The 13,285-nt window shown below is 34.9% G+C and overlaps 1 protein-coding gene across 19 annotated transcripts in view; it reads right to left on the bottom strand.

Moving 5' to 3' along the window:
- The window catches only part of celf4 (CUGBP, Elav-like family member 4), a 1,311,271-nt gene that overhangs the window by 144,403 nt on the left and 1,153,583 nt on the right, over nt 1-13,285 (bottom strand). For all 19 annotated transcript variants that reach the window (XM_051930108.1, XM_051930103.1, XM_051930106.1 and 16 more), the window contains one exon: nt 8,141-8,203. In XM_051930108.1, coding sequence (XP_051786068.1) covers nt 8,141-8,203 — 63 coding nt within the window. The remainder of the gene's footprint in view (nt 1-8,140; nt 8,204-13,285) is intronic.

A 13,285-nucleotide genomic window follows, 5' to 3' on the forward strand; every position in this document is an offset into this window, starting at 1 on the left:
TTGACTTTACTAAATTCAAAATGATTACATTTTTAGAAAAACATCTAGGTAAATTCATTAAATAAATCCACAACATTAACACATTTTGTAATAGTGTTTTTACACTACATTTTCACTTCAAACATACATGTTTTATCACAGAATCAGATCACAGAATCAGATAACTAGAAAATCCAGTTCACACCTTTTTCTTCTGCTGCCTGAATTTTGCATGGTTTATGGTATGGTTTCATAAACCCAAGCATATTTGAGTTATAAGACTAAAAAAAAAAATAGCAGTTTGAATAGTAATGTAGATTATCTTAATCCTGTTCAGCATTATATTTACTGTATACGTACATTATTTGGACAATATGTCAAAACCTTGAGTCTACTTAATTTTTCTATTTTTTTGTCACTTCAATTATTTTTATCATTCATCCATTGTCCTTTGACTTTCTTGTGTGTTTTTCATATTATTAATTACACTTCAACGTTTGTGTCACTTATATATACATTTTCATTTCATTACAATATGTTTTCTTTTTGTTTTGTTGATTACGTACTTTTATACTTTTGGTATTTATTTTATGTTGCTTTCCTGCTTATCTTATTAGTTTATAACTTATTAATTATAAGCAGGCTCTGAATTTTGTATTTGGTGGGTGTCAAATCTATCTAGATTCTGTTGAAACATTATTTAGCAATATTTTGTCAATTACCTTCAAAAATGAATGACAGTAGAGAGTATTCAGAGTCAGTCATGGCTTGACTTAATGTTACATAAATAGCTTTGTGTCTACCAGAATGTTCCAATTATACCAGTATCAAAAACCTTGGCTAAATGATGATAGTTGCATTTAAGACTTCTAATAACAAACTAAATTTTATATTCAGGCAGTAGAACACTGTTGTGATATACAAATTTGACTACAGAATGGCTATCACATGAGCAAAAAAGGTCTGTAAGATTAAAGAGGAAAAACAGTTTTAGATCATTGATTTACATTTGACAGGGCCTACTACTTTATCACTACACTGGATTTCCTAATGGAAAACCACAAGTTAAAAAAAACAGGTTTAAAAGAGAAAAAAATAACCCTCACTTATGCCAATTACGAATCTTAGGGTTTCTGAGGTGTGCTATGCCAGTCCAAGACAACACTTACTCATCACCTGTTAGTTACAGTATAATAATACACCCAGTACAGTATCACCACCACATAATCAAATATGCGGCTAATACCACAGGAATCCAGCTGATGAACGGTAACAATAAGTTTGCACATAGGAATGAGTTGACAAAGTGATACCATTATGTTATAAAAATAAATGAAGACATGCTGAACTGCAGAAGGTGCAGAGAGAGAGAAAGACAGAGTCATGCTCCAGTCAGCATCCATAAAGTAACAATGGTTAATGCTTAATATTTGTAAGGCTACTAAAACCTGATGTTCTAGCCTTGGCTCAATAACACTGAATTTACAAAGAATGTTAGATCAGAATTATTCCATGTTTGCAGGTAACTGAGGAAATAAGGAAGAAGTGAGCTAATACACACTCATTCATTCTCTTTCCATCTTGTATTATGTGTCCAGATGATAACAGACTAAGCATGCCAGTTCAGCCAGCCATGTCAACAGCAATCATTTCTACTTCCTCCTGAGGGACTTCATATCAGATGAATAACTCCTCCAGTATGTTCTGAGTCTAACTTCCATACAGTGCTCTGCGTACCTTCTGTGAAAGATGTCAGGTAGCACTCTTACTAAATGTAAAAAACACATTAAATTCCTTCTATAAAGTCAGAGGAACAACAATACTTATCCTCGGTCCTCTCAAAATGTCCACTTCCTCACCAAGTCATAAAGATTGTTTCCTGGAACCCCGTGTAAGTATCTAATTCTAGTCACTTGGAGCTGCTCACTGTTCCAGCCACTATTCATACCTTTTAACCATAGGTAAAATGGAGATCAAGATTGATTACTAAACTGGGAGCTTCTTCCAAGGACTTATCATAGCTCTTGTTTCACTGACATTATCAAGTACAATACCCAGGATACTGCTGACACTGCTCACACCCTTTTGTTAATTTCAGGAACACCTCTGTTAATAATAATTCTTTGCATTTATATATTGCTTTTATCACTACTCAAAGCGCTTAGAAATTGCAGGTTAAGGGCCTTGCTCAAGGGCCCAACAGAGCAGAGTCCCTTTTGGCATTTTACGGGATTCGAACCAGCAACCTTCCAATTTCCAGTGCAGATCCCTAGCCTCAGAGCCACCACTCCGCCTACTTCTTACATTTAAACATCAGCAAAAACCCAAGATATTTATTTTCCTCCATTTCTGAACTGTGATCATGAAAATATAGCAACTATGCTAACTAGTGGTATCATTGCGTAGTGTGAAACACAACCATAAAAGATATAATGCCAGTGTTGAGTTGTAGCTGGCTCTGTTTGCATCACTCAGAAAAGTCTTCCCTTTAATTGTGTAAACTGAGGCCAGCTGGTCATTTAATCAATCACCCATAATATTACAGATGCATCTGCTTGCACTGACTGCAGCTTATCTCCCAACAACACACATATTGCATGTAATGCAGACTTCATAAACATGATTCTCACAATGCTTTCTGCTTTGTTGATGTGCAGGTAGGACCCTAGTAGGGCTCATGATGTGCTATGTCAGAGCTATCTGTTGATAGTCATTTAAGATTTACACATTTTCGTACTTGTGTTGTTTTCCACAGCTCAGAAATCCTTTCCAAGCTTAAGCTCATTTGAAAATATCTTTGAGAACTGCCCAACTTGCTCTTCACACACCTTCATTAGCCCTGGGTTGATACCATCAGGTGAATAAGATTGAAAAAGAGGTCAAGCAGATCTCCACTGTGGCTCTGTTCTGTAACTGGATTTTTCAAAGAGTTGTAGGGAAGTGCAGCCTAGTGTTTCAGGAAATGAACCTTTAACCTTAAGGTTGGCAGATCAGTTCCTTCCACTGGCATTAAATATGTAAATAACTAGATTATACTGTACATCTACAAATGCACAGCACCATGTAATAGTGTGCATTACAATAATGTGTTATGTAAAACAATGGTTGTGGTTATTAATTAGACTGTCCTTATTTTCTAAAAACTCCAATTAATTTCTTTTGTTTAAAAATCAAGACCTATTTAAGCTACTTGTGAAGAAAGAAAGAAAGAAAGAAAGAAAGAAAGAAAGAAAGAAAGAAAGAAAGAAAGAAAGAAAGAAAGAAAGACTTAGCTTAGAAAGGCTTAGCTTCATAAAAATAAATATTGAGGAAAAAAATGTAAAAGCAGTCAGTCAGTCAGTCAGTCAGTCATTGTCCAACCTGCTATATCCTAACACAGGGTCACAGGGGTCTGCAACAAAGAAGAATGTTGTTAAATGAAGAAAGGAAGAAGATCACTCTGAAACTTCAAGGAACAGTTATGAATTGAAACCAGAAAATAAACCCTTTTCATGAATGAGTCAGTCCCATTGGCATGGCTTTTAAAATGCTTAGTCCTTTTTCCTACAGAAATGCATTTCTTCCTGTGACAAGGGCATCACAATTCACACTGATTTCCCTATTCTACAAAGAGATTTAATGTGCAGCAGAATAATTTGTATTAGGTAAAAAAAAAAAACTCTGAGCTGCAGAGCAAGGATTATTTAGCCTCTTTCAAAGTGTAATTTCAGAATTTCAGAGATGCCTGCAATTACACAGCCTCTCTGCTAGGCTTCCTAATGCCAGTAACTGAAGATGTCAGTATCGCTAAGTCTTTCTTCTAGTCAGATACACAATTCTTGCTGGTGCTTGGCCTTAGGATTTAGTCCTCCAGCACCCTTAAGCACTTCACTGCCTCTCTACTGTATAACTTGTTAAAATACTGAAAGGTTAAATTATTTATACTTGTCACTTAACCAAATTTGGGATGCGGAAGTTTGTTTCACTGGAATTGTTTATTATTCTTTTATTCTCTTATGACGGTGCATGCTGGTGCAGTACAAAAAGCTGCAAAAGTCCAGAAACCTGAGTTCAGTTAGCCAAGCAATGTCTGCGTGGAGTTTGAATGTTCTGCCCTGGTGAGCTGTCTAAGGCTTACTCTTCCTTTATGCCTACTCTGATATGACAGGCTCTGACACTGTGAAACCCAGTAACAGAAAAAATGAAAGAAAGACAGAATTCCAAAAACATCATTAGACATTATGGGACTTTAATCTTCAGCAGAAGACACTGAATACTGAAAATGACTCTTGTACCTGCTTACTGTCAACCTATCTCTACTAAATAAAGAGCAACCCTGGATGGATGCCAGTCCATCAGAAGGCATATACACACACCTATACTCCCAATCTGGGCCAGCTCATAGTTACCGATCAATCAAGTGTGCACATCTTGGAAATGTGAGAGGAAAGCCACCTATTTTTTGCACATTCTTTTTCATATTCAGAGACACAGAGTGACAACAAGACAGCCAAGACACTAAATGCACATGCACACTAAACTAGTCTTAGTCTAATTTAAAGTTACCAATTGAACTACAATCAAAATCCTTGGACTAAGAGAGGAAAAAGATGTCCGTGAAGGTAGCCAATGCAGACTTTGCACAGGAAGTGTGGTGTCAGTGAATTAGCAGCACCACATTTTGCTGCACATTCTCTAATTGAACTATCCTTATTTAATTTAAAACATGAAAAGCTCATTGAACAGCACCTATTGATTAAAAACAAGGTAACAATAGATAGCCACTCTATGTTCCAAACACACAATATACATTTTAACCATTCATAGACACCAGCAGATTGTGTAAATAGATGAAAATATGAGCAGATATTAAACTGGTGTACGTGACAAGCACACTAAGTAAAGGAACTGCTGGATGTTATTTACTCTTCAGCATTGTTTGTGTGGGCTAGCTAAGACTGCCTCATGGCAATCTCTTTTCTTTGATGCGATTTCACTCCAATTACAGCATGGCAGAATACTGTTTGAGATTAGGGACAGGGGTTCTTTCAGAATGAGATGAAAGAGAATTTATGATGTTTGTGCAATAATCCCTTATAGTTTCAGTACAAGAACCACATGACTTGTGCCTCAGAAAGAAACAGATAAGAACTGTTGAACTATAATGCAGCAAGCACACACTAATGTTTATGTTACTGGACAGAATCATGTTATTCACATTACTTGGTAGAGTTAACAATCCTTTTGGATCTAGAGGCTTGAGTTAAATGATAAACTTAGGAAATCAGAACTATACTGCAGAGGTATGTATAACAGGGTCTTTTTTTGCAGTAAATAAAATAAAAGTTTCACAGGTAAGGTAGAAGCAGATTTGTCAGGTTTATAATGAGTCGGCCAAGTTGAAGTCCATTGAAATCCATTGCATAGTGAGCATCTGACTCATAGAGCAGACAGAGCTGCATCTGCAGTTCCAGCTGTCTAGCATTTTAAATGAAGCCTGCAAGCCTTACTGCCATGTGTCATACTACAGAGAAAAGTTAGCAGATAACTGAAGCAGAAAGCTAAGGCTACAAACTGTCTTTATACTGCTGGGAGAGCCCCTATTTTTAAATGTCACATCCTGTTGCCCTTCATCATGCAATAGGTTTTGTTGTTTTAGCAAAGGCCTGCTATTACTCTGTCACACTTGTGCTAAGATGTAGGGAGTAAAATGCATGAAGTCAGCTACTGTCAACTGCTGGGAGTGCTGCAAATCACAAACTGTCAATCAATCTTTATTTTATAAAACAGCTTTCATAGCAACCATAATCACAAAGCACTTCAACCAGCAGCTAAAATCACAGGGCAAAACTTTTAAGATAACGCTTTGAACATTTGTGAAAGGAGACACATTCAGTAAAATACACAGAACAGAGGCAGGGAAGTGAAGGAGCAGAAATGTTAAAAGCATGGAATCCAAAAAAAATACACTTCACTTTTGATCGTATTTATATTTAAAAAATATTCCATGTACCCACTGAATGCTGTCAAAACATGAGTTCTTTAATTTTTTTCAGACCCAAAATGTGCTCAATTTGTACCTTTTTGCATCTGAGCCTAAACACAACTGCTCTCTTTGTCTTCATGTGGTGGAAAGTTGTTGCCTTTCAATCTGGAACATTTGAACTCAGTATATTGGGGAAAAATTGCCTTTTTACATTATGACAGTGAAAATCTCACCTGTTATCTTATAAAGCAATAAATGGTTTAGCTTCCGTTTGCCTTGCTTAAATGATTAAATACTGTGCCTACTCAACTGAGCACATACTGTGTTCAAAAAGACATAGGCTAGGTCTACCATTCCAGATATAAAATAGATTTCTGTAGGTAGCTGAGTCTTTTTTTATAACTCCATAAACTTAACAATAATATGTAATTTTATGCAAATCATAAACCACTGGCTTAAGAGACAAAAAACCATATGGGCTATTAATTTACATTAGTCTACACATGCTAAAACTGGTCATGTAGTTGTTCAAGCTATATTTAGAATTACACCATATTATTTATTGGTATGATTTCTTAATGTTGTCATCATATATAGACATTTACTAACCTCTTATCTTTTTTTCATTCACTGTAAAAACATAGCTTGTCAGCAGACAGCATAATCACTGCAGATTAACTACTGTATAATAACCTTAACAATATAATGCACTTTACAGGCCTAACATTTCTTAAATTACCTCAGGGGTTCCAGTTGAATTTTAAGACTGATACATTTGATAGATAAAGCCATAAATGGCAAAGCACCCTTGTTACAGTACAGAACCTATTAAGGCCTATATACAGTTCTGTGATAACAAGATTAGTGATGATCTATTTCTCAGTATAAATAAAACAAGTGCATGAGGCACACCTTTGTTATAAATTCCCCAAGGGTTAGGGTTAGGGCTGAGGACATATTATTTCAGAACTGTGTATTATTTTCTTGATCATTGGTAAACCTGCCTATACTGTTTTGTAATAACTCCTGCAGTCTTTCTGATTGTGTGCTACATGAATCTGTCCATTGTCTTTTTCTTCTAGATATACTTTAGTATAACTTAGGATGACTGCCATTTTCATTAGGTTACCCCTACAATGGAGTGTAATCTTTGAGAGGATACATCTTCTCTAATGAGACACATACTGTATTTAGCATATTGCTTGATTAATTTTATACTTTATAAGATAATTGTCTGTTGTATAAAATAACGCATCATATAAAAGTTAACACTCTAACTAGCAGTATACACTTACACTACAAATAATCTTTTATATGTGTAAATATAGTATAATGATGAACTTAGGCTGAAACATAATTTGGCTGAAATAATCTTTTGAAACTTTAGTAGGTCTGACAATTTCAAAATCAAAAAAAGTGTTGATAAGAGAAGGCCACTAAGTGCCAAAAATAGCTTGTCTGTTCCTCGTCACCTAAGATTTTCAAAATATCATCAAACTGAGATTTAAAGATCCCAAAGGTTCTGCTTTCAACTTCTGTTCACTGACAGCTGTTCTCTATGAAAATTTAACTTGTGTTACTAATAACGGGTTCATTAGCAGAGGTGTTCATGGCTAGGGCAAAGTGAACATTGAAGAAGAATAAACAAAAAACAAAACATGAAAATCACATCTTATTTCCTACATGATTAGGCTTTTTGGAAGAATTCATCCATTTTTTATTAAAAAAAAATATTTTATCAGGAAATTAAAATGTACCCCAAGGGTAAAGTGAAAACAAAAGCTGAATTCTTTGTGTTACTTATTTTCATTGTTCTGATGTTATTTTTACTGAAACTGGGAGTAGAAATGATGCTATGTAAGCAGACTTGAATTATGTTATGAATGAAAACATAAAAGGCCACCTTGACAAATCATTACTCCAATTGCTTTACTTTTCAGTATTAGTTTCTAGAATATTAATGTAATTATTTTATTCAAACAGAAGGTATAAAGGATAAAGCAATAGCAGTGGCCATGTTTGTGAGAAAAGTGTAATGATAAGCTAGTTCTTAAATGAGTAGATATCAAATGCTGTTCACATGTTGGTATCAGTGTTCATATGTTTCCACAATCATTTTTCAACACATTGGAATTGTCAATTTTTCATTAAAATCTGGTCATAACTCAAAAAAGGCACATTTTAATTTTTGACGACCTGCATATTGTTGGACTCCTGCGTAGGCCTGCTGTAAGGGGTCTGCTGCTGTTGGACTCTGTGCTGTGGAAACAAACACACGAGAAAGACAGGTTTTAGTCTCCAGAGCAGAAGAGGTAGATAATTCAAGGATGAAAGCTCAGGTAAAGAAATGTTCACATTATCCATGCAGTTCTTTGGAAATCCTTAAAAAATAAGAAAAAATTACAAATTAGTTTCCAAGAAATAGAATCTCTACTACCTATATTTCAGAGACAAAAATCACACCTCTGCGGAAACAAGCAGAAGCAGAACTTTGTTGCTTTAACATGAAATTTACAGCATCAGTTTTCTACATTATTTGTTAAAGCCTATTAGTGCTATACATTTAATGGGGATGTTCTTTCTTTTTGACATTTGGACTCATTATAAAATTTACCAGGATTTGTGTAGACCATATAATAAAATAATATAAACCAAATAATTTATTTCATTTTTTCAGCATGGAAATAACCTTTACCTCTTTACCCATACAAAGACATTACATCTACTAAAAACAAATAAGTCTCAGTAGTATAAAAATCTTGAATGTGTATGGTATCTTTTCTAGCTCCTTCATGATTAAAGGAGTTTTTTTACTATGGATTTTTTTCAGATAATATAGCTGCATCATTGGAAGTTAGAGTTTTAAACATTGATGCTTTCCACATGTCCTAAGATAAATAAAACCTATGATTAAATTGTGAAATAGTGCAAACAATTTGAGAAAAAAATTGTGATGACATTTCATTTACAAGGGTTACTTCTCGCATGTAAAGGAGCACGTCACATTTGGGTTTTAGAATGCTATGAATTAAATCTACCTAAATGTCCAAAAAGACCAACTTTGCAGTATGAAGGTTTAAGGCAAAAACTCATCTTGCCTCCTGCCCCATAGCAATGAAAAATCAAAATAGAGCTCTCCTTAATAACTCTTTGGTTTCTCCTAGACAACAATGAGATCAGAAATAAATAAAATGGAAACATTTTTTCCTGAGAAAAAATACCTTGGTAGTTTCACAAGTGTCTCCTCTTGAGTTTAATGGCAGTAAAATTAACACAATGGGCTCAGATCTTCCAAGCAATATCTAGACTTTTTTTTTTTTGGAAAATTCAAAGGATTTGCATTGTGTGCCCAGTAATATATGGTGAAATGTATTGACAGTTGTTTGTGGTAATAAAACTCTTTACTATGATTACAAAACTGTAGTCCTTGCTTCTACTATTAGTTGCTGAAATTTATATTGTTGTGCTCCAATTCGATTACAGTCATTCTGCAAAAAAAAAGGCAGGCTGTGTGGTGTAGTGGTTAAGACTTTCAGTTATAAACCCTACAGCTGCAAGCTCAAATCCTACGACTGACACTGTGTGACCATGAGCAAGTCACTTCATCTGCCTGTGCTGCAATTGGAAAAACAAAAGAAATCTCAAATGTTCTACACCACCTTGGATACCCTTGTGAAAAAACAGCTCCTTAATAATGTGCTACAATTTTTAAAAGTATAAAAAAAATATATTTTCTTTAAACGCATTTTTTTCAAAACACACTTTAATTGTAATTTAAAAAATTATATTTTAAATGGAAATGCATTTTAGTGTACTTAAGCATACTTGAACTAAGTATACTTGATCACAAGTACATTTTGGTGTATTTCTATATACTTTATAATAGCATATTATAAATGTGAATAGACTTTAGCATACTTGAACATAAATATTCTTGCTCACAAGTGTATTTTTTATATACTTTAACATAATATGTTATAAATGTAAATTTCCTTTTGTGTATTTAAGCATATTAGTAAAGTGTGTTGTATATTTAGTATAAGGTACATTTTAAAATTTAAATATGTTAAAGTACTAGTAAGAATTATACAATTTATTAAGAATTATACCAGTTTATTTTTGACAGTTTTCTTTTTAAAATAATTTTAAAGTGTTAAAGAATACTTTTAAAAATGTTACTAAATTTTAAAATGTTGGATTTTAATACACATCAATACTAAAACCATTCAGTTGCCATGTATCTTACGGGTGCATTTAATTCTTTGGGGACAACGCTTCTAGAACTCTGACATTTTTACAGAGAAGCAAAATGTTTTACCGACTCTCTGAAAGGAGAAGTTTATTCACTCTACTGGAGTTTTCGCACTGTCTTTTAAGGACAGTAGACAAACCTGAGTGGAATCTGTCGCTGTCCAATTTGGACCACAAACCCGATTCGAACCAGGCCATAATAAAAGACGCAGAAAAGCAGATCGGGTAGCGACACTCACAACCAACCACATATCTCAGAAGCTAATATCATAAAAGGTCTCACTCAGCTATAGGCTGTTCCGCTTTCTGGCTCTGCAAGTGGATATTATTGGCAAAAGTTCGAAAACACGAGCGGTGCTTCCGGTTTACAGTGCATCGAGGATGGCTTGCTCGCTAAAAGTCTGCAACATGTTTTTTGTTAAAGAACAAAGACGAATAATAATAAATGGTGCATGCAATAGTTTAATTTACTTTATACAGATAACCATCAATCCATAAATACACGGGGAATGCTTTCAAAACTCATGCAGACCCTGGCACTATAAGGTATGATTAACAACTCTGCGTTACCTCTAGAAGCCGGCATAAACGAAGATTCAAAAGCGGCAGCGGCATCGAAGATGGCTTGAAGGCGAAGACATGTGTCGCCAAATGGTGGAAGTGGCCGCTGACATAATTAAGCTTCATTCATAGTGAAAAAATATAAGCCATCTTAAGTGTAACTTTTTCAGCTATTATTGCCTGACAATCTACATAACAGAGACAGCAGTTCACATCTGCGTATAAACAATCAGGGTAAGTACTACTTAACTTTGTGCAATTTTTTTTACCAATTTTGGTAGTATCGTACAATTAGAAAAATCATTTTTGGTGTTGTTTTTCAGATCAATGTGAGAAGGCTCATAAATACTTCATTCAGAAAACAGATCCAGCTTGGACACATCCAGGAAGCACAAGGAAGAGAAAATTTGAAACATAAAATTTCACAAAACTCATATCAACTGGGTCATCTGTGATATATTGTTTTGTGCTAATCAGAAGATCTTACCAAATCACAAGTACAATGATACACTTTCATCAAATGAAGATGATGACGCCTACCAACATCCCTGCAACCTCAAAGATTTAATAAAAGTCAGATGTCTAGTTAGTTTAAACTATTAAGTACTAAATACTTAACATGTGATATGCTTAATTTCTTTTTTTTAACCTTGTTAGTGCATAACAAAGGCAGCATCACAAAACCTGCTAATTTGTCATTTTAACAATTTTCTCAGTCAGGGAAGAAAAAATAGAGCTACTATTGTGATTGATGCAATTATTCTCAGGACAAACATGAAAAGATAAAATAAAGGTGTCATAACTATGGAAATACACAGATGTATGCATTTTGGTAACCTTGCTTACCACTCCTTTTAGGCATCCTTTAGGCATTAAATTGCTCATTGTGAAGGTATTTTATCTTTGCTCGGTACACTCTGGGTGCTCTGTATGCATTGTTCATTCATTCAAAAGAAATGGTATATGCATGCTAATGTAAGATTAAGATATTTAAATTGTACTTATTTTTTTACAGGACCATTCCAAATGTACAGTCACACTGACAAGTCAGCCTCTTTACAACATGCAGGCATGCAAGTTCTGTGAGACCTACTGCTCAACCATATATTTTTTCCAACAAACTACTTATCAGTGTTTAATGAATAGACTGATAATGCATGAAGTAAACATTTAGCCTCCAGTGTTTCATTGAAGTTGTACTCATTTTATTTTTTAGGTTTAAGTTGCGTTTTATGGACCACATCACCAAAAATGGTCATTCACCTGAAAAGAAATTCTACAGGTACACTGACACATGCAAGCACATGAATATTATAACACTTTCATGTGCTGTGACAAAATATTTTTGACATTTTATGTATATAATTGCATAACAAACACCACATCAGAAAACACTGCTAACTTGACATTTTGATAATTTCTCATTTAGGGCCAAATCTACAAGTGCTACTATGAACACCTGGGGCCTCATTTATAAACGGTGTGTACGCACAAAAATGTTGCATAAGCCTGTTTCCACGCTCAAATCGCGATGTATAAAACCTAAACTTGGCGTAAAGCCACACATGTTTTCACGGTAGCTCCAACCCTGGCGTACGTAAGTTCTCCGCTCGGTTTTGCAAACTAGCGGCACCCAGCAGCTTTTGCTCCAGTGTGGTTTCCCTTTCTTTTTAGATCCACATCCCTGACGTGGCTTTATCAAATACACTGAAATTAACCGCATATTGTTTATTAGTTTAAGGCATCTGATTGTAATTAACCAGTAACAATATAATGGTCCACAGAATGGCCAAACTATTTCAAATACCATAGCTGCTTTAGCGTTGTTACTCTCACTGCACCTTCTTTTACTTTCAGCTGCTGCTGTTAGGGGTTGCCACAGCGGATCGTCTTTTTCCATATAACTCTAACTGCCCCACTCGGAGCAGCTGATCGTAAGGAGAATTATCGGTATACAGCATCAAGCACACGCTGCCTCAGCCATGCTGCCTATTTGAACTGCTCTCATCCGACAAACGCTTCAGAGCCTTTCCTGTATGGACCTTGCGGTTCAGAAACAGTTTCATACCAAGAACTATAAATGCACTCAATCAGTCCCATCTCATCAAGTGCTCCTTATAGAACTGTTTGTACTTACAAGTACAATTACCTCACTGTAAACTTGCGATACAGTTATAATATTGCACAGCCTGAGCCTGTATATAAAGAGCGTATTTGCATATGATGATGATATCATTTTTAAGATGAAATGCAGCAAAATATGTTTATTATATTATACAGATAAAATGTTAACATCATTTAAATAATCTATATTGTTAATAATTAAACATGTGAGGACACGGTGTCGCAGCACTAGTGATGAGCTGGCGCCCCGATTATTCCTGCCTCACACTGTATTCTTGCTGGGCCTGGCGCGACACTACGGAAAGACAGATTGATAGAATAATTAAACATTTTCTTTATAGATATTTTAATGTTCCTTAAATGTTTTGAAGAATCGGCATTCTAAGCTTACAGAAGGCTTAACAT

The sequence above is a fragment of the Erpetoichthys calabaricus genome, chromosome 7 (assembly GCF_900747795.2).
Source record: "Erpetoichthys calabaricus chromosome 7, fErpCal1.3, whole genome shotgun sequence".
In the NCBI taxonomy this organism is placed as follows: domain Eukaryota; kingdom Metazoa; phylum Chordata; class Cladistia; order Polypteriformes; family Polypteridae; genus Erpetoichthys; species Erpetoichthys calabaricus.